At 37.5% G+C, this 22,188-nt stretch overlaps 1 protein-coding gene across 1 annotated transcript in view; it reads left to right on the top strand.

Annotated features, from left to right (window-relative positions):
- LOC306877157 (mannosyl-oligosaccharide 1,2-alpha-mannosidase IB-like) overlaps positions 1 to 22,188 on the top strand; it is a 118,983-nt gene that overhangs the window by 39,864 nt on the left and 56,931 nt on the right. Inside the window, exon 4 of the mRNA XM_079428713.1 lies at positions 13,348 to 13,444. Coding sequence (XP_079284839.1) covers positions 13,348 to 13,444 — 97 coding nt within the window. The remainder of the gene's footprint in view (positions 1 to 13,347; positions 13,445 to 22,188) is intronic.

Here is a 22,188-nt window from a genome sequence, read left to right as displayed (position 1 = left end):
GCGTTGGCTTTCTCTTTGCTCTAGGAATCCTTCCAGACAGTGTGATGTGCTCTAAAAGGATCTCCCCTCTCACGCTTAAATCCCAGTGCGCAGTGGAAAAACCATCAGCATGCCCCTTATAACACACCCAAGTGCTTTTGCTGCTCCCTGGCAATCATGCACTCCAAAAATAAAATGCCAATGATAATGGGAAGAAAAATCATATTAGAGCGCCTGAAAGCAGCAAACGGTTTCAAGAAAGGTGGCAGTGTCCTCAGGAAAGAGGGTGATGCGTTGTAACCACTTACAGGTTTTGAGAACATTTTAATTTGTTTTACGTTCTGACTTTCATGGTGTCTGAAGGCAGGGCCTGACAGGCATAACCAATCCACCCACAGAGCTGATATGAGCGCTGATCACTGTTCAAACAAGTGTGCCGGCAGCCGGATGGTAATTGAAATGCACAATGGGCCAGCCCCATCACTCAAGCAGTTGAGCAGAAAGCACCGACAAGGCTCATCTATCGCTCTCTTTGTTCTCTCTACATTGCACTGTGTTCGATTGATGGGAAGGTGGAGATGGTCGTATCTGTCTGCTCTGGAATTGATATGAACATGACTGCCGATCCATAGGGACCGATCCAGTAAATCAATTAGATGCTTTGTGCGGATGCACCGAAGTTTACAGAGTAAACTACAAAACCGCTTGATGAATACAGATAGCTTTAAAAAAAAACGTAATATCTGGAAATGAGGAAGGCATGAGAGAATGTGGGGTTTGAATGATATAGTTCAAATGGGCTTTGTGTTGAGGTCCAAATTTTCAGTTTATAAATCCAAACTATGTCACTTAAATGTTTCATGCAGATCTGTTTTAATGTTAGGCTTTTACATTAATTGTGGAGTTCTCGCATGAGGCCTCCAAAGAGGGAATCTGTATGCTTAGTCATTGCATAATTTTTTCTTTTTTTTTTTTTTGTGAAGGACTGCTGAAATGGGTGCTCATTTAGGACTTTAATTAAGAGTAAATGCACTTTCAAACTCAGCGAATACGGCGCAGCCTTCATTTTCAGGAACCTCATTTTTCAGGAACCTTATGGTCTAGAGTCTTTCAGCACTGCATGTGAGACACTGAATGAACACACAGTCCATGGAGGAATAATGTGAAAATATAGCTGCGAGCAGCGATGACGGGCCCAAGCCGTCAGCATACGCCACCCCGGTGGCATCGATAAAACGGTGCCCAGCGAGCACACACAATACAGTAACCCTCTGGCAGTTTGGTTTTAAGGGATACGGCAATTAAAGGGTTAATCCAAACCATCAACTCTGTGAAACACAACACACAGAACAACATATAAAACTTTAAATTCTGTCAAAATATATTTTTCATTGGTAGTTGATGTTAGTTAATGCATTTACTAATGCTAACAAATGAGAAATTATTATAGTTACCAAAGCTTTTAATGATTTATAAGCATTTGTTAATGATTTATTTTTCCATTAACTAACATGAATAATTTTTACTAACACAAATAAATAAAGTAAAGAATATATTGTTAATATTTCATGTTATTTGTGAATTAACCAATGTTAAAAAACAACATTATTTAACTGTTGTTAGTTAACATCAACAATAATTATATACCATTTAATGATGATCAATATTAATTCCAAAATGTGTTAATATATTATTAAAATTTAAAGTTTTATCTTTTGAGCATGACTATTTTTCTAATATTAAAAATATTATGTTCATTGTTAGCTCATTGTAAGTTCATACTATCAATGAAGAATTAACATGCTATATTTTTCATTGTTAGTACATGTTAATTAATGCATTCCCTACTGTTAACAAATGAGACTTAATTATAAAGTGTTATCAAAACCTTTAATGCTTTATAAGCATTTTTTAAGGATTTTATTGAGAAGTTTAAACAGACCCTCTCTCTCTCTCTCTCTCCCCCTCCACACTCACTGAACTCACACAGTCAGTCACCCACCCAGTCACCTACCGCACACATTAGAAGCACAGTGACAGGAGAACTCTGATAAGTTTTAAAATGTTCCTTTCGCCATAGTGTATTGTAAATTCATGAATTAATCACATATCCTCAGACTGTCTTGTTCTGTGTATGTAATTTTTTATGAAGTGTTTGGAAGCTGCTCTTAAAAAAAAAAAAAAAGTGTTCTTTTTTACTGTAACTTTAATAAATTGCCATTAAATCACCGTTCAAGATATCCTAAATCGGTCCGCAATGTAGCATCTTCAGTATCTTGGAATCATGTGAAAAAATGTTTGGTGTGAATTTTTGGTTTCTGCTTGGGAGGAGTATGAATTTGTTTACAGCCCGTTTAAAAAAAAAAAAAACACATAAAAAAAAAAATAGCCGATTTCCTGTTGGTCGTAGCTAATGACTGTAAATTAGAAAGTTGTCCGGATTAATAAGAACAATTTATGTACCGAGTTTGGTGTCTGTAGCTATCATTATATATATAATCATTAATAATTATATACCATTTAATGTTGATCAATATTAATTCCAAAATGTGTTTATATATTATTACATTTTAAAGTTAATCTTTTGAACATGATTATTTTTCTAACATTAAAAAGATTAATAAATGCTTTAAAAAAAATTGTTCTTTGTTAGTTCATACTATCATGGAAGAATTAACATGCTGTAAAAATATATTTTTCATTGTTAGTTCACGTTAATTAATGCATTTCCTAATGTTAAGAATTGAGACCTTATTATAAAGTGTTATCAAAATCTTTAATGATTTATAAGCATTTTTTAAAGATTTTAAAAAACAGACCCTCTCTCTCTCTTTCTCACCCACTGCCTCAATCCACACAGTCACTCACACAGTCACTCACAGCCCACCCCACCCCCACCCCTCACTCAGCTGCAGGCTGACAGGACCTCTCACTCAGAAGCATTATATCAACTCTCTGATAGTTTTTAAATTTTCTCCTAAGCATAGTGTATTGTAAATTCATGAAATTAATCACATATCCTCAGACTGTATTGTTCTGTGTATGTAATTTTTTATGAAGTGTTTGGAAGCTGCTCTTAAAAGATAAAAAAAAAAAAAAATTATCTTTTTTACTGTAACTTTAATAAATTGCCATTAAATCATCGTTCAAGATATCCTAAATCCGTCCGCAATTTAGCATCTTCAGTATTTTGGCATCATGATAAAAAATGTTTGGTGTGATTTCCGTGTTTTTGCTTGGAGGAGTATTAATTTGTTTACAGCCCGTTTTTAAAAAAAACCCACATTAAAATAAATATAGCCGACTTCCTGTTGGTCGTAGCTAATGACTGTAAATTAGAAAGTTGTCCGGATTAATAAGAACAATTTATGTACCGAGTTTGGTGTCTGTAGCTAAAACTAACCCCCCCATTTTTGACAAAAGGTGGCGCTATAGAGTGCCTCTTCCACGCCCGTTTATGAGCTTTTTCCAGTGTCTAACTATCATTAATACTGATATGTGTGTTGAGTTTCATGACATTCTAAACATGTTATCTGCCTCAAAATCACCAGAAACGAATTTTCAACTTTGACACGTTGCCATGGTAACATAATTTTAGATATCAATATTCCCTTCACAGTTTTACATCGGCCGTGTTTTGACATTATTCTGGTGAAGTTTGAAGCAAATCGAGTAAAAATAAGATGCTGAATTCAAAGCATTTTGAAAACGACACACTTCCTGCAGCCAGTTGGTGGCGCTATAACTTTCAGTCATAATAGTCACATCTATCCGATCGGCATCACACAACGAACAAATCAATGAAGTTTGATCTACATCATACAATGTATGTGGACGTTATTAGGCATTTCCTGTGTCTCATTTTTCGCCATAACTTCATCGCCTCGCCACGGGCAAACCGTTCGACATATCAAAAATATCTTCGCAATTTAGCGTCCCCAATGTCTTGAGATCATGTTCACCGAGTTTGGTGGCAATCGTATGGAAATCCTCAGAGGAGTATATCAAATTCCAGAGCATGCGCTTTTTAAACAGCCCTGAATAGCCGACTTCCTGTTGGGCGGAGCCTAAAACATGCAGCGTGAAAGTTGTTCGGCTCAATGAGTTCTATATGTGTACCGAGTTTCATATGAATACGTGCAAGTATGTGTGAGCTATACATCAAGCTTTCTGACAATTTTGCAGGGGGCGCCGTAGAGCCCCTGTGCCACGCCCGGGTCCCAGCCTCAGCGGCGTCCTAATGGCCGCAGGTTCCAATGTGTGTGCCAATTTTCAAGAGTTTTCGGGCACGTTAAGGCCCCCAAAAGTGCCCGGATGATTGAAAAAAAAAAAAAAAAAAAAAAAAAAAAAAATAGCTGCGAGCAGCGATGACGGGCCCAAGCCGTCAGCATACGCCACCCCGGTGGCATCGATAAAACGGTGCCCAGCGAGCACAAGCATTACAGTAACCCTCTGGCAGTTTGGTTTTAAGGGATACGGCAATTAAAGGGTTAATCCAAACCATCAACTCTGTGAAACACACACACACACAGAACAACATATAAAACTTTAAATTCTGTGAAAATATATTTTTCATTGGTAGTTGATGTTAGTTAATGCATTTACTAATGCTAACAAATGAGAAATTATTATAGTTACCAAAGGTTTTAATGATTTATTTTTCCATTAACTAACATGAATATTTTTTTCTAACACAAATGAATAAAGTAAAAAATATATTGTTAATATTTAATGTTATTTGTGAATTAACCAATGTTAAAAAACAACATTATTTAACTGTTGTTAATTTACATCATTAATAAATATATACCATTTAATGTTGATCAAAATCAATTCCAAAATGTGTTAATATATTATTACATTTTAAAGTTTTATCTTTTGAACATGACTATTTTTCTAATATTAAAAATATTTTGTTCATTGTTAGTTCGTTGTAAGTTCATACTATCAATGAAGAATTAACATGCTGTAAAATATATATTTTTCATTGTTAGTTCATGTTAATTAATGCATTCCCTACTGTTAACAAATGAGACTTAATTATAAAGTGTTATCAAAACCTTTAATGCTTTATAAGCATTTTTTAAGGATTTTATTGAGAAGTTTAAACAGACCCTCTCTCTCTCTCTCTCTCTCTCTCTCTCTCTCTCTCTCTCTCTCCCCCCCTCCACACTCACTGAACTCACACAGTCAGTCACCCACCCAGTCACCCACCGCACACATTAGAAGCAGTGACAGGAGATCTCTGATAGTTTTTAAATTTTCTCCTCTCCATAGTGTATTGTAAATTCATGAAATTAATCACATATCCTCAGACTGTATTGTTCTGTGTATGTAATTTTTTATGAAGTGTTTGGAAGCTGCTCTTAAAAGATAAAAAAAAAAAAGTTCTCTTTTTTCTGTAACTTTAATAAATTGCCATTAAATCATCGTTCAAGATATCCTAAATCCGTCCACAATTTAGCATCTTCAGTATTTTGGCATCATGAGAAAAAATGTTTGGTGTGATTTCTGTGTTTCTGCTTGAAGGAGTATGAATTTGTTTACAGCCTGTTTAAAAAAAACCCACATTAAAATAAATATAGCCGACTTCCTGTTGGTCGTAGCTAATGACTGTAAATTAGAAAGTTGTCCGGATTAATAAGAACAATTTATGTACCGAGTTTGGTGTCTGTAGCTATCATTATATATATATATATATAAACATTAATAATTATATACCATTTAATGTTGTTCAATATTAATTCCAAAATGTGTTAATATATTATTAAATTTTAAAGTTTATCTTTTGAACATGACTATTTTTCTAACATTAAAAAGATTAATAAATGCTTTAAAAAAAAATTGTTCTTTGTTAGTTCATACTATCCTGGAAGAATTAACATGCTGTAAAAATATATTTTTCATTGTTAGTTCACGTTAATTAATGCATTTCCTAATGTTAAGAAATGAGACCTTATTATAAAGTGTTATCAAAACCTTTAATGCTTTATAAGCATTTTTTAAGGATTTTATTGAGAAGTTTAAACAGACCCTCTCTCTCTCTCTCTTTCTCTCCCCCTCCCCCTCCACACTCACTAAACTCACACAGTCAGTCACCCACCCAGTCACCTACCGCACACATTAGAAGCACAGAGACAGGAGAACTCTGATAAGTTTGAAAATTTTCTTTTCGCCATAGTGTATTGTAAATTCATGAAATAATCACATATCCTCAGACTGTCTTGTTCTGTGTATGTAATTTTTTATGAAGTGTTTGGAAGCTGCTCTTAAAAGATAAAAAAAAAAAAAGTGTTCTTTTTTACTGTAACTTTAATAAATTTCCATTAAATCATCGTTCAAGATATCCTAAATCCGTCCGCAATTTAGCATCATCAGTATTTTGGCATCATGACAAAAAATGTTTGGTGTGATTTCCGTGTTTCTGATTGGAGGAGTATGAATTTGTTTACAGCCCGTTTAAAAAAAAAAAACACACATTAAAATAAATATAGCCGACTTCCTGTTGGTCGTAGCTAATGACTGTAAATTAGAAAGTTGTCCGGATTAATAAGAACAATTTATATACCGAGTTTGGTGTCTGTAGCTATCATATATATATATATATATATATATATATATATATATATATATATATATATATATATATATACAAATTAATAATTATATACCATTTAATGTTGATCAATATTAATTCCAAAATGTGTTAATATATTATTAAATTTTAAAGTTTATCTTTTGAACATGACTATTTTTCTAACATTAAAAAGATTAATAAATGCTTTAAAAAAAATTGCTCTTTGTTAGTTCATACTATCATGGAAGAATTAACATGCTGTAAAAATATATTTTTCATTGTTAGTTCACGTTAATTAATGCATTTCCTAATGTTAAGAAATGAGACCTTATTATAAAGTGTTATCAAAATCTTTAATGATTTATAAGCATTTTTTTAAGATTTTAAAAAACAGACCCTCTCTCTCTTTCTCTCTCTCACCCACTGGCTCAATCCACACTCAATCCACACAGTCACTCACACAGTCACTCACAGCCCACCCCCACCCCTCACTCAGCAGCAGTGACAGGGAGCTCTCACTCAGAGGCAGGCTGGCAGGGAGCTCTCACTCAAAAGCAGCTCTGATAGTTTTTAAATTTTCTCCTCCGCATAGTGTATTGTAAATTCATGAAATTAATCCCATAACCTCAGACTGTATTGTTCTGTGTATGTAATTTTTTATGAAGTGTTTGGAAGCTGCTCTTAAAAGATAAAAAAAAAAATGTTTTTTCTTGTTTACTGTAACTTTAATAAATTTCCATTAAATCATCGTTCAAGATATCCTAAATCCGTCCGCAATTTAGCATCATCAGTATTTTGGCATCATGAGAAAAAATGTTTGGTGTGATTTCCGTGTTTCTGTTTGGAGGAGTATGAATTTGTTTACAGCCCGTTTAAAAAAAAAACCCACATTAAAATAAATATAGCCGACTTCCTGTTGGTCGTAGCTAATGACTGTAAATTAGAAAGTTGTCCGGATTAATAAGAACAATTTATGTACCGAGTTTGGTGTCTGTAGCTAAAACTAACCCCCCCATTTTTGACAAAAGGTGGCGCTATAGAGTGCCTCTTCCACGCCCGTTTATGAGCTTTTTCCAGTTTCTAACTATCATTAAAATGGATATGTGTGTTGAGTTTCATGACATTCTAAACATGTTATCTGCCTCAAAATCACCAGAAACGAATTTTCAACTTTGACACGTTGCCATGGCAACACAATTTTAGATATCAATATTCCCTTCACAGTTTTACATCGGCCGTGTTTTGACATTATTCTGGTGAAGTTTGAAGCAAATCGAGTAAAAATAAGATGCTGAATTCAAAGCATTTTGAAAACGACACACTTCCTGCAGCCAGTTGGTGGCGCTATAACTTTCAGTCATAATAGTCACATCTATCCGATCGGCATCATACAACGAACAAATCTCTGAAGTTTGATCTACATCATACAATGTATGTGGACGTTATTAGGCATTTCCTGGGTCTCATTTTTCGCCATAACTTCATCGCCTCGCCACGGGCAAACCGTTCGACATATCAAAAATATCTTCGCAATTTAGCGTCCCCAATGTCTTGAGATCATGTTCACCGAGTTTGGTGGCAATCGTATGGAAATCCTCAGAGGAGTATATCAAATTCCAGAGCATGCGCTTTTTAAACAGCCCTGAATAGCCGACTTCCTGTTGGGCGGAGCCTAAGACATGCTGCACGGAAGTTGTTCGGCTCAATGAGTTCTATATGTGTACCGAGTTTCATATGAATACGTGCAAGTATGTGTGAGCTATACATCAAGCTTTCTGACAATTTTGCAGGGGGCGCCGTAGAGCCCCTGTGCCACGCCCGGGTCCCAGCCTCAGCGGCGTCCTAATGGCCGCAGGTTCCAATGTGTGTGCCAATTTTCAAGAGTTTTCGGGCACGTTAAGGCCCCCAAAAGTACCCGGATAGTCGAAATAAAAAATAATAAAAAAAAAAAAAATAATAATCCTTAGGGGAACAATAGGGCCCTGCGCCTTACTGGCTTGGGCCCTAAAAAAATAATAATCCTTAGAAGAACAATAGGGCCCTGCGCCTTACTGGCTTGGGCCCTAATGATGAATGAAGGGTCATAATGCCTTTCTAACATTTACATAAAACTCCAGCGCTGTCTTTTCATATTATACATTTGTTTCTCGCTTATTGTCCCTCTCTTTAGTGTATTTGTTTTATTTTCGTTGAGAAAAGAAAGATAAAAAAAATAATTTATATATTGTAAATTAAAAAAACAAAAAATAAGTGTGTGTGCGTGTATTTATATACAGTCATGGCCCAAAATATCGGCACCCTTGGTAAATATGATTAAAGGCTGTGAAAATTAATCTGCATTGTTAATGCTTTTGATCTTTATTTAAAAAATTCACAAAAATCTAACCTTTCATTGGATAATAAGAATTTAAAGGGGCCTATTATGCAAAAATCACTTTTATAAGGTGTTTGAACACAGTTGTGTGGCCGCAGTGTGTGAAAACAATCAGTCTATAATGGTAAAAATTCACCCACTAATTTTTTTATAATCTAAAAAAAATCATAAACAGTCTCTCCAGATGAGTTGTTTCAGATTCTCCCTCTGCTCACGTCACCGAGGGGAAAAAGTCCTGCCTTTGTTATGCTGCCCTATAAGCATAGAGACAGCCCTGAGTGAGAAGCTGCGGTCCGCCTCCGCCATTGATTACTTGCTGTTGCTGCTGGAGATATACAATGTCAGCGACAAAGAGGCATTTCAAGTGTTGCGTTTTGGGATGCACTAACAAACATAGGAGTCTCCATAGATTCTCTCCATCTGAGCCGCTGAGGACACTGTGGTTAAGTTTCATTGTCTAAGGAAATGTCCCGGAAAAAAACGGTAAAGTCCCCAATACGTGTAGGGATCAATACCAACACTTTGTGTGCGAAAGTCAGCTCCAGACAAAGTAAGTACCACGTGTCTGTTTTCCAAATTTTCCACGTGTTTGTTTTCCAAAGTGCTGCCTTCATGAATGACCGTGAATAGGAATGTGGTGGTTAAAAGTTGCATATGAAAGCAATGTGAGTCGATCGCTTGAGTTTATTGAGCTCAAAATCACAAGTGGGTCTTATAAAGTTTGTGATAGCATGCCATGCACCATGAGACCAGCTATGTTGTTATTTTTATCCCACCGTGCTCCCCGTCTGTGTAATTCAGAAACGCGAATTTATTATGCACCGTATAATCAGATGACTGACTTTGAAACGGAGTACGTTTTCTGCAAAGATAACAGGCATGTACAAATAGGGGAATGTTTATTTGCAAAGGCTAGCACTGCTAATGCCAGAGCGTGAAGCTCCGCCCTCTTCTCCGGGAGCACCAGCTCATTTGCATTAAAGCAACATACTCAAATACAGAGCGTTTTGGCTCACACCCTAAAAGTGGCAATTTTAACAAGCTATAAAAAAATTATCTGTGGGGTATTTTGAGCAAAAACTTCACACACACACACACTCTCTGGGGATTTCAGAGACTTATTTTACATCTTGTAAAAAGGAGCATAAAAGGTCCCCTTAAAAATGGGGGGGGGGAAATATCATTATGAAATAAATGGTTTTTCTTTAATACGCATTGACCACAATAAACGGCACCCTTTTATTCAATACTTTTTGAAACCTCCATTTGCCAGTTTAACAGCTCTAAATTTTCTCCTTTAATGCCTGATGAGGTTAAAGAACACCTGACAAGAGATCAGAGTCCATTCCTTAATCTAGAATCACTCCAGACCCTTTAGATTCCCAGCTCCATGTTGGTGCTTCTTCTCTTCAGTTCACCTCACTCATTTTCTACAGGGTTCAGGTCAGAGGACTGAAATGGCCATCGCAGAAGCTTGGTTTTGTGCTCAGTGACCCGTTTTTGTGTTGTGTTTGAGGTTTGTGTTTGGAATATTGTCCGGTTGGAAGACCCAAACATGGCCCATTATAAGATTTATTTAGTCACTATAAGATTAAGAGTCAGTCACTTGTTGATATTTTTTTTTATCTGTTGGTATTTGATTGAATCCATGATGCCATGTGTCTAAACAAGATGTCCAGGACCTCCAGCAGAAATATAGGCCCACAACATCAAAAATGTTTACAAAAAATGTTTACCAAACCCATATTGAGTGTTTGCTGCTAAAAAGTTAATTTTTTAGTTTCATCTGACCATAGAAGCCAGTCCCATTTGAAGTTCCAGTCATGTCTGATAACTGAATATGCTGGAGTTTGTTTTTGGATGAGCTAATTTTTCTTGAAACCCTCCCGAACAACATGTGGTGATGTAGGTGCTGTTTTTTTATGTATTTATTTATTTTTTTAAAGGTTTTCTGACCTCGAGACTCAACTATTTTCTGCAATTCTCCAGCTGTGGCCTTTGGAAAGTCTTTAGCCACTCAAACTCTCCTTCTCACTGTGCATTAGGACGATATAGACACACATCCTCTTCCAGGCAGTTTCGGAACATTTTCTGTTGATTGGAAATTCTAAATGATTGCCCTGATGGTGGAAATGGGAATTTTCACTGCTCTAGCTCTTTTCTTAAAGCCGCTTCACTAATTTGTGAAGCTCAATTATCTTTTGTGAGTACCGAAGTACCGGGGCTTTTGACAACACTAGTTTTTAAAAAAAAACGTCCAAAATCACCTTAGATATACGGCAAAAGTCAACAGGCTTTTCAAAATGCAAAATATTGCCAAACATGCGCTTTTGCATTTCGTTTTGAAACTAAATCTTCCGCTCTCACCTTCTCCCCACTCTTCTGGTCCATCAGCTCGACTCACTCTCCTCACGTGAATGAAATCTAATCTATGCAAGTGACATACCGGTGTTGCGACTTAACACCGGTATCACCGCCAACACCGTCTGTTGCAGCAAGCTTAATAGTTAGTAAGGTAGTTGTTAAATTAAGGGACTTGGTAGGATTAAGGATGTAGAGTATGCTCATGCAGATTATGTGCTTTATAAATACTAATAAACAGCCAATATGCTAATAAGCAACTAGTTAATAGTGAGAATTAGTCCCTATACTAAAGTGTTATGGTTTTTTTTTTTTTTTGTAGCTTCACAGACATGGTTTCTTTGAAGAGTTGTATGGAAAAGAGCTATGTGCCTATTCTTAAAAAATATTTTTTTTTTTGTTTCAGAGGAAAAAATAACAGCATACAAGATTTGAATGACTTTAGGAAAAGTAAATAATGACAGAATTTTCATTTTCAATTAATGCAAAAAAAGAAAAAGGAAAACATACCCCTTAGGCCACTTGTGACTGTCTAACCTTGTTCATCTCTCATGCGTTAGTGTCCCTGTAGACACATCTTCATGGGGTAGTTAAAAGCCTGGGCTTAATTTAACTGCCAGTTTAAGTTTCCTTCGTGTCGGATAGGCTCTGCTCTTAACGCTTCACAAGGCCTCCACTTAGTCAAAACAACTGTTAATTGACAGGCAGAACGACCCTGAACAGTCCTTGAATAAAACATGAGAGAGGTTGGAAGTTACGCATGATCAAGTGGGAATTTAGAGGAAAGGGAAAGAGAAATCTGTAGACTCATAGCTCTCCATCTGCTTACAGTTAATTTTTTAGTCTTCTTGCTTATCACAGGCTTTAATTTGTCTACCCTAAACGGGTTTAACAATCAGTCTAATCAGATGCCAGTCTTCGGTCCGTTGGAAACCTAGAGGAAATACTGCATTGTGGTAATTCAATCTTTTGTACGCACAGCGTGTCATGGAAAGATTGAAAGCCGACAACAAAATTCAATTATTGACTTCTTTTCATTGCCTTGGCTCCCTCCTGGGTTTCTGCTTTTTAGGCTGAGAACAGCGGAACAGAATCATGGCTTATGCTTGGGATGGCAGCCTACAACAACACTTGACAGAGACGTCTACTGCATCTGTGTTCGTAAGCTCCATTCCAAGCCTTAGCCTACCTAGTCAGCATTTTAAGGCATTATTGGCATGCTCCCTTATGCTGAGGCCATTTTAAACAATATGCAACAATAATATACCTTGTTTGGGTGACATTTTACTCTAAAAAGCAGCATCCTACATAGGCTGTAGACAGCAAGCGTTAGCTTTTAGAGCAGAACCGAAATTTCATTCTTGTGCTTTTTACACACCTTGTCACAAGCGTTCCGCTTTTGGAGGAAGTATTACTCCAAAGTGGTAATGTTTGAAGACATGTCTAAATGTGGAGTGGCTCGGAGCTGAATTTCAGCCAGCCGTTTAATGGAAGCGAGCGAGCGAGAGAGCTCAAAGAGAGGACGCCTAGAGCCACAGCTGAGACAAAGACATGCTTAGAGACGCAGACACACACTGTGTCCATTCATCTTTCCCCAGTGGGGGAAAAAAAGAAAAACACGCATGCACAGAGTGAAGATACATCGACAGGGTGCCGCTGGCCAGTGACCTGAAAGGGGAACGACAGTGCAGCAGACGCGGTCACGGTCACTGTGGGGGCTTCTGGGTAACAGGACATCTCTGCTGCGACGCTTCATCTTTCACATCAAAGGCCTTTGTGCATCCCTGTGTTATTCTACCCTGTTAAAACGCATTGTACGTTATCAGACCAAACAGCTTTTTTGGCTTTCATTTTGCTATATTTTGCATCGAACAATGGGGTTGTTTCCAGGCTGTGTTTTTAAAAGGTTTTCAATGAAGATGTCATGAAGGCAGGCAGCTGTAGATGAACCAATCAGTAGGATGTGGCTGTATCAGGGTTCTGTAATGCAGATACTCGCTATACTTCTTGATATATTCATGGGCAAGGCTAAATTCCTGTCATTTCTGTGTTCTAGATGATGAAACATGCATGGGACAGCTACAGGCAATACGGCTGGGGCCACAACGAGCTCAAACCTATCGCCAAGAAAGGACATTCCACCAATATCTTCGGTGAGTAAGGAGCGCACATGCATGTTGGAGTCTCATTTACATGTAAATTACTGCTCTTGCGGGATGATTCGGTTCAGGTTGGTAAGGACAGACACAGGCAATCCCATCTACATGCACTTTTGTGTGCTGGCTGTCAGCTGCAGAGCTAAAGAAGATTCGACTTCTGGGACTGAATCTGATTTTTGTGTGTACATGCGAGCATGCCTGAACAAAGAAATCACTATTGATCCTGTTTGTGACTTACTCTGCTGCTGATGTAACTAAGGCTGTGTGTGCAGGGAAAAAGAATAGTACAAAATAAATAGTTCTGAATCCTGATAGGATTATCTGAATTGAAAGCCGTTGTGAAATGCACATAAACACCTGTGAATGCACATTCTTAAAGGAATGGTTCACCCAAAAATGAAAATTAAGTTTTTTCATTGGAATAGATTTGAAGGAATTTATCTTTTTTTTCACTTACTGCCCAATGGATCCTCTGCAGTGAATGGGTGCAGTCAGAATGAGAGTGCAAACAGCTGATAAAAACATCACAATAATCCACATGACTCCAGTCTAGGGATGTCAATTTTCGATCATTTCCACAATCGATCGTCGTTTAAATTAACGATCAATTAATCGATTAATCGTTAACCTTAATACTGCAAAATGCATCTATTGCAGTAGCATATAGTCACCGGCATGACAGGATGTGCAAATGCCACTCAAAATGCCAGCTTCCTCACCCAAATGAAAGGGGTTTTTAGTCTAAGTAAAAGGCTAGTAGAAGGATCGTAAAATGAATGGATGTGATTATGATCATTTGATAAAATGAAGAGAGCGTGGCGTAGTACGCACGGGATCATTGTACTTCGTGGGCTGTTTCATATTCTGTCACGTAGACCACGCTGAATGCGCCTTTTTAAATGGTTTCATGGTGCTCGTTGTTTTATTGTAAAACATTGTCGCAATGTTTGCAGTTGACATTATCGGGATTTTAAAAAATGATCCCAAACGCAAGTACGGCGCATGAGGCTGTGACGTGCGGTCAGTGATCCGTTTCCAAAACCACCGGGGTTGCAATGGCAAAACACACTGTTACCCATTTGAAACATTTTACATGTTGAAACGTGAGTATTATGACACAAGTGAGGTACAAAGCTTTGTTAATAAGATAAATAATTGGTTAGCAGGCAAATGTTACATCGCGACCATGCTTTTGGATTCATGCTGTTCGAGCGCATACATTTAAATCAAGCCATTCGCGGCTTTGTGTCCTGTTTTGCCAGATGGTCACGAATTTAATATTATTTATTGTTTCTTTTCCCAAATCCTCACTGTCTCACCCTCTAGATTCGCAGATTTATTTTATTGTTGTTTTAATCACTGTTTTCGCATCTCTTACTGTGGTAAACATGTAGAGGGAAATTAAAGATTTTGTGGCCGTGAATTAAGAATTCGTTACTATGACTTAAATTGCTCCCGCATTTAAATTCATGGGTTTTCTAGGGAACAAATTAATGAAACCTGGACAGTGGCCACAAATTAATATGTCGTAGGATCTAATTAATAAGTTGTATGAATGAATAGCCTATAGTATCTGTCCTGTTCGCGTGTGCGCAGCCCTGTCAAAGCGAAGTGCCCGATATGCAACAATTATCTAGGGAAATTATAACTGAACATGACTTATTACTACATTTCAATACAAAAGAACTTTGTATCTGTTTTAATGTACTTTTAAAGTTTGGATCACATTAAAAGCGTATAGTTTATACATTAGTAAATTATTTTTAGTGTAAGATCTTGCACGTGTTTTGCGCATGAGCCGCAGGCACCCCAAAATGAAACTGCTTAATCGACCATCGATAGCTCTTATCGCTACATCGCTTATCGACAATTAATCGATCGTCCATTAATCGTTGACATCCCTACTCCAGTCCATCGTCTTGTCAAGCGAAAAGCTGTATGTTTGTAATAAAATCATCATTAAGACATTTTAACTTAAAGTCCTCTATCTATTATATTACTTTCTCGAGTGAAAAGTTTTTTCTTCTGAATCAGGAGAGAAATATGCAGATATCAAGCACCGTTTATAAGCAAAAATGGTCCAAAACTGTTCTAAGCACGTCTGTGGATTCTGACACGAGGACAATGGGGAATGGACATTTTGCTTGGAGGAAGCAATATTGCGGACTCGTTTAAAGAAAAGGGGTTTTGGAATAAATGAATAAATGCTACTTTTTAAATGAACCTGTCACGTCTTGCACCACAAGTCCCGTCCTACCTTATTTCCATCTGAATATTTTCATAACTTTTCACTCAAATCTCATCACATTACTAAACTTTTTGAATGCGGTTTCATTTTTGTCTTTAAATATTTAGCTTTGCAAATCGACCTCAAGCAGTTTTCCTCATAAACTTGCTAAGATTTAGGATGAGGTTTTATTTGTTTTTTCTTTGAGAGACCAGTGAGAGAGACACAATGCAGTTCTGTGGTTTAAACAAAATATGAGGGAGCTTTTGAAGAAGAACAAAGATATGAGAAGGAGAGAGAGTGTGGAAGAACAAGGGAGATGTGAGAGACTCGGCGCCTCATGCTGCAGTGCGGTGTGTCGAAGTGTCTTTCACACTTCACTTTCATATTTAATAAGCCTCTCTCTGTTTCTATCTAACACATGGAATGAACTCCTCAGCCATACATGTATCGATCACTCTGTTTGAACATACTTAGGTGTGTTTTGGATAGAATCTGGGGGAACATATTTCTGGATGACTTTGCTTTTCACTCTCAGAGACCCTGAACACTGTGTGCTGTACTCCATCTGAAGTTCTGTCTTCAAGGGAAGAGAAACACCACTTCTCTATTCAAAAACACTGTTTATGTGATCTGTGAGGCGCTCACACCTTTGGTTGAGCCAATGTTCCTGTGTCTGGCTGGTCGGGATGCTCAAGCAAACAGTACTTATTAAACTGATAGGAGAAAGTATTTTAAAGGGGTCATATGATGCTATTTTTAAAGCTCATTATTTTGTGTATTTGATGTGACAGAATATGTTGACATGTTTTAATGTTCAAAAACACATTATTTTTCCAAATACTGTACATTATTGTAGGTCCTCTAGATTCACGATTTTTATTAGTCACATACACAATTATACAGATTATAACCAGCAGTGAAATGTAATTCCTCTATGCCCCGCCTCTCTCAAATATGTTGTTTTCTACAAAGTCCATCCTTCCGATAAGCGCAGTCTGCTCTGATTGGCCAACTGGCACAGTGCATTGTGATTGGACGAACACCACAAGCACGCATCGGAAATGTAACGGCCCTTACCATAATCGTGAGCTTCAGCTTTCAAAATAAATGTAAAGACAGTTAATAATGTCCTTTGTTCCCCTTTCGGGCTTGAACTGATGGTAAACTGAGTCGCGTGACAGACACAATTATGATGCCTTGTATGTATTTACACATAAGCCGCAGTTAAGAAAGCTGACTCCACTGTGATGTGACCCTGTCTCTCTCACTCACTCACACACACACACGACGAGCAAAACTCAGAATTTGAACAGTCAATAGCAAATACTTAAACTAATAACAAAACGTACTTACAGTCGCTGATTCAGAAGCGCCAGATTGTCATAGCAAAGTCAGAATTACCTCCTCTCCTAGTTTCACGAAACGGTCGTCCATAAAATGCGTTGCACAAATTCGGACATCTGGGTTGTGCTGTTCTGTTGTAAGTAATCTTAATGATTCCTAAATGCATTCAGACATGGCTGCATCAACACTACTGCGGTTACTGAAACCACGCCCTCTTTCTTTATGTGAATGTTTGGGCGGCATTATGCAAATATTTCCACATCGTGACGTAGACATGTGGGGGTGAGTTTGAATGAGCCATTTTAGTGGGGCGTGGCAGTCTTTTTTTTTTTTTTTGTTAACAACTGTTTATTGAGTTTTATTTTGTGGAACAGTAGTACAAAACAAAAATCAGCTGTACAAATTTAAAACCCACCCCTTGGTAGACTTATAAATAAATAAATAAATAAATAAATAAAATAGCATTAATAATAATAATAATAATAAACACATATTAATTCATATTAATAGATAAACACATAACAATAAAACATTAAAAGCTGAATGCCATGAATTTACAGTTTTCATGTTAGATACATGTATCGAGAAATAGAGCGTTCCATTGAGATAATGTCCAACAGATACACAGTCCAGGTTCGTCTGTCCCTGTGTGAGGAGGATTCCAACGGTTGACAAGCAATTTTTTGCTGCTGTGAGAGCAGCTAACAGTAAAGATCTTTGTTGGACGGACAAGGTGAAGTCCCAAAAATCATTCATGAAAAAATGGCGTGGAGTCAAACACATCTCAGTACCCAACAAATATGATAGGTCCTGTGAGAGCTGAGTCCAAAAAGGTGAGAGAGAGCGGCACTCCCAAAAAAAATGCAAAAACATGCCTAAAACTCCTTGGGAACAGATTAATATAAAAACGTTTCATTGGAGTCATATGCAGCAATTTCCAATGAATCATTTGGTGATTAGGGTTTTTAGAAGACAATTTAAACATACCCCATACCTGATCGGAAAATAAAACATGCACATCCTCATTAAGATCCTTAGCCCAAACAGTTGTAATAGATAAAGGTTTGTATGAATGCTCAAGAAGAAAGAGATCGATGACTGAAGCAGAGGAGGGAGATTCCTCAGAAGGAAGGATTAGTTTGCGCAAACGGTGAACAGGCAGTTGAGAGTTCCAAGGCACCCCATATGCCCGTAGGGACGATCTAATGCGCAAATAGATAAAAAAGGACGTGCCTGGCAGATTATATTGAGTTTTAAGGTTCTGGAAGGATTTTAAACCACTATCATAGATATCTCCCAGAGTGTCTACTTTACTATGAGTACATTGCGGACAATGAAATAGAGTACTACCTGACAAAAGGTTATTATTGTGGAAAATAGGCAAATGCCTGTGCCATTTTGTAATTAGTTGTGAACGTCTTTCAACATCCCTCCATGTGAAGATGAGATGGGTTACAATGGGACCAAACTGAGATTTACACTGCCAAAGAGGAACTCCTGAAAAAACAAGATGCTTCAATTTATACGGATAAACAATAGATTCCTCAATTGCTCTCCAAGACACAGAAGCGTCAGGATCAAACCAAACTGCTAAAGGGCGGAGGGAAAAGACTTGAGCATACAGTCTAAAATTAGGGAAAGAAAGACCTCCATGTAATCTACATCGTTGTAAGGTAGTCAGTTTAAAACGAGGACGTTTCCCATCCCATATATACCGTGAAACACATGCATCTAGTTTATTCCAGTAGCCAACCGGTGGAGCGAGAGGAATCATGGAAGAAATTAAATTAATTAATGTTATTAATGTTATTAATTAAAAACATTCATTTTAATCACCGATATATGGGCCTGAAAAGAAGTAGGAAGACGAGACCAATTTTCCAAATCTGAGGATACTTTGACTAGAATACCATAATAGTACTGCAGGGTGGGGCGCGGGCCATCAGCAGAAAAAGAAAAGAAATAAAACCGTAAACAGCCAAAGGACGTAACTTAGAATGGGAAATGGATCGGTTTGTGAAAGGGAAAAGAAAAGCCATAAATGAAGTCGCACAGACCCAGGCAGGTGCTGGTCATTCAAAAGCTAAATGCAGAAAATATGACTAGGCATATCTTGCTCTCGGCTTCACTCACCGTGTCTACACCAGACGCTACAGTTGTCGCATTGCGCCGCAACAGTGTAGACTGGACGCGACAAAGCGACTGTTGAAATTCATTCATTATTTTGTGTCACTACGTCATAAATAGAACAAGGGGGATTTGTCGTGTCGTGCCGCCACTGATCCAGTGTAAACAGTGTCCCTGATTAATGGGTTCTACTGTATTTGCTGCTTGCGTCCGGTGTAGATACGGTGTTAATTTAGTTGGTGAGAGGAAAGGCCTGTGTGTGTCCTATGCCTTAGCGGATAGCATGAAACCCACAAAAAAACAAAAACGCTGGATAAATAAGTAAAAATTAATTAAAAAAAATTACAGAGAGAATAATATTTTTTTATGTTTCAAGTGTTGCAGGTGTTTTTTTTTTCGCTGTGGACTTTTTAAATTAAAGCATTAATTTTTCATAAAGTTTATTGAAATTATTTGGTAGTCTGAGGTTGGATGGGGATTCGGGAAGGGGGTGGGGGGCGCCAGATTTTTTTATAGGTTTAAAGGGGGGCGTGACCAAAAAAGTTTGAGAACCACTGAACTAAGGGTTCCAAGGATAGGGCAAATAACAGAGGAGAAAGCGGGCAAACCTGACGAGTACCTCGATGTATGAAGAATGGGTTAGAGCGAACAGCACTTGTGAGAACAGTGTCTGCTCCCAGACCCAGATGCTGTAGAACCCGCCCATAAATAGTTCCATTCTAGCTGATCGAAAGCTTTCATCGCATCTAGAGATAATACTGCGCAAGGGGAGGACAAACTATTATTTGAATTAATAATATGATATAACCTGCGTAAGTTATCCGAAGCTGAGTGAGATTTAATGAATCCTGTTTGATCACGATGAACTAGCCTATTCATAAATTTCTCTAGACGACGAGATTAGTACTTTTTAGCATATAATTTAACATCAGTCCCTATCAAAGAAAGTGGCCAGTAACTAGAACAGGAAGTCGGATCTTTATCTTTTTTTTAACAAGAGAGAAATAACAGCTATATTAATAGATGGGTGAAATGAGCCTTGAGTAACTGAAAAACTTGTCATATCTAACATGAGGGGGCCTAAATCCGACCAAAAAGAAGTATTCAATTCGATTGGAATGTCATCTATGCCTGGGGATTTCCCCTTGTTCATAGATCGAATTGTTGACCCCAGATCCTGAAGAGAGATCGGTTCAGCCAGGTATTCTGAATCTGAATCTGACAGCCTAGGTAAATCAAGGTTGGACAGAAAAGATGCAAAAGAGTCAGGGTCACCATCAGCAGAAGAAGTATAGAGGTTAGAGTAAAAAGAGTGAAAGGTGATATTAATGTCTTTTGGGTCTGTCATAATGAGCCCAGATTGGGATTTCACAGCTGAAATATTAGCAAACTTTTCACTGTTAAGTAATCTTAGGGCTAAAAGGTGGCTTGGTCTACTCTCTTGAAAATAATAATTCTGCCTGGATCTTTGGATCAGGAATTCTGCCCTGTATCTCAGTAATGAATTGAGTTCGGACCTAACCGCCATGATTTTACTGAGTGTATTGTCTGAGAAACAACGCTGATTATCTCGTCAGATTCTGGAGCTGTGATTCCAGTTCAACTATCTTTTTGTGTCGGTTTTTCTGAAGGAAAGAGGCATATGAAATTGAGTTATTCCTTATAAACCCTTTAACTGCATTCCAAAGTGTTTGAGGATCATCCACTGAACCTTGGCTAATTTCAATGAACTCAGCAAATTTATTTCTGAATTGACTGCAAAAATTTTCATCCTGTAACAATTTAGGGTTAAATCGCCATCTAGTGGCACGGGATGGCCGAGGGATCAAAGATAATCTGCACAAATTTCCATCATGATCTGACAAAGATACCGAACAGATATCAGCATCACGAACAGCTGAAGATAAAGAAGTAGAAATGAAAATAGTCAATTCGCGAATAGGATTTATGAGTAGCAGAAAAGAAAGTGAAAGACTTAGCAGAAGGGTTTAATAAATGCCAACTATCCACCAATGAGGATGAGGTTACACATTGCCGAAATTTGTCAGAACACAAAGCTTGAGAGTGTGATTCCTTTGGTCCAGATCTATCTAGGAAATGCGACATTACAGAATTCGTATCTGCACCCAATACAATTTAAAAATCTGAAAACTTCAAGAGATAGGTTAACAAAACAGAGAAAAAAGTAGGGTCAGGAGTACAAGGGGCATAAACTGAGAGAAATACAATATTCCTATTCTCCACTATTTTTATGTGTTATTCTACCATCTGTATCACAACCTTTATCTAAAATAGTAATATTTAAAGTCCTCCGGACCAATATTAGGACACCCTTAGTTTTAGTATTCGAAGATGAGTGAGATATCACTTCATAAAACTTATTATTACACCTGTGTATATCCTCCTCTTTCAAATGGGATTCTTGAACTAACACTATATCAATCTTTCTTTGAAAAAAATCCAGAAAACCTGTACATTTGTGAGGGCCATTTAGGCCATTAAAGGGGTCATATGATGCGATTTCAAGTTTTCCTTTCTCTTTGGAGTGTTACAAGCTGATTGTGCATAGATAAGATCCCTGAAGTTGCAAAGGCTAAAGTCTCAAAACAAAAAAAGAGATGTTCTTTATCAAAGTTAAGACTCTGCCACGCCGATTAAGACTTGGGAGTCACATGACGTGCTCATGAACCTAGTCGCACTTGAGTAGAGCTCCGTACGTTTGGCCTCTTTTTGCAATTTTTTTTTTCGTTTTGTTTTAAGTTTTATTCATTGGTTGTGCTTTACCTGATGGCATGCAGTCGTAAACATCAGTTGTTGTCTCCGTCGGCTTCTCCGATTAAGAAGAAATCCAAGTCACCGAACTCAAGCGATATGATGGACAAGATGGCGAACGCTGTTACACACTTTGAGGACATTCTGAGAACCGAGTTGACAGCGATGCAGAACGAATTTGCTTATCATATGTCAGTTGTTCAGTCGCTATGCTCTAAACTAGATCTTCTTACAGGGGAGATGAGAAAACAAAAAAGTTGTCGCA

Source organism: Barbus barbus, assembly GCF_936440315.1.
Source record: "Barbus barbus genome assembly, chromosome: 11".
Classification (NCBI taxonomy): domain Eukaryota; kingdom Metazoa; phylum Chordata; class Actinopteri; order Cypriniformes; family Cyprinidae; genus Barbus; species Barbus barbus.
Note: the sequence above shows the minus strand (reverse complement) of the source record. Positions and strands in the feature narration are given on the sequence as shown.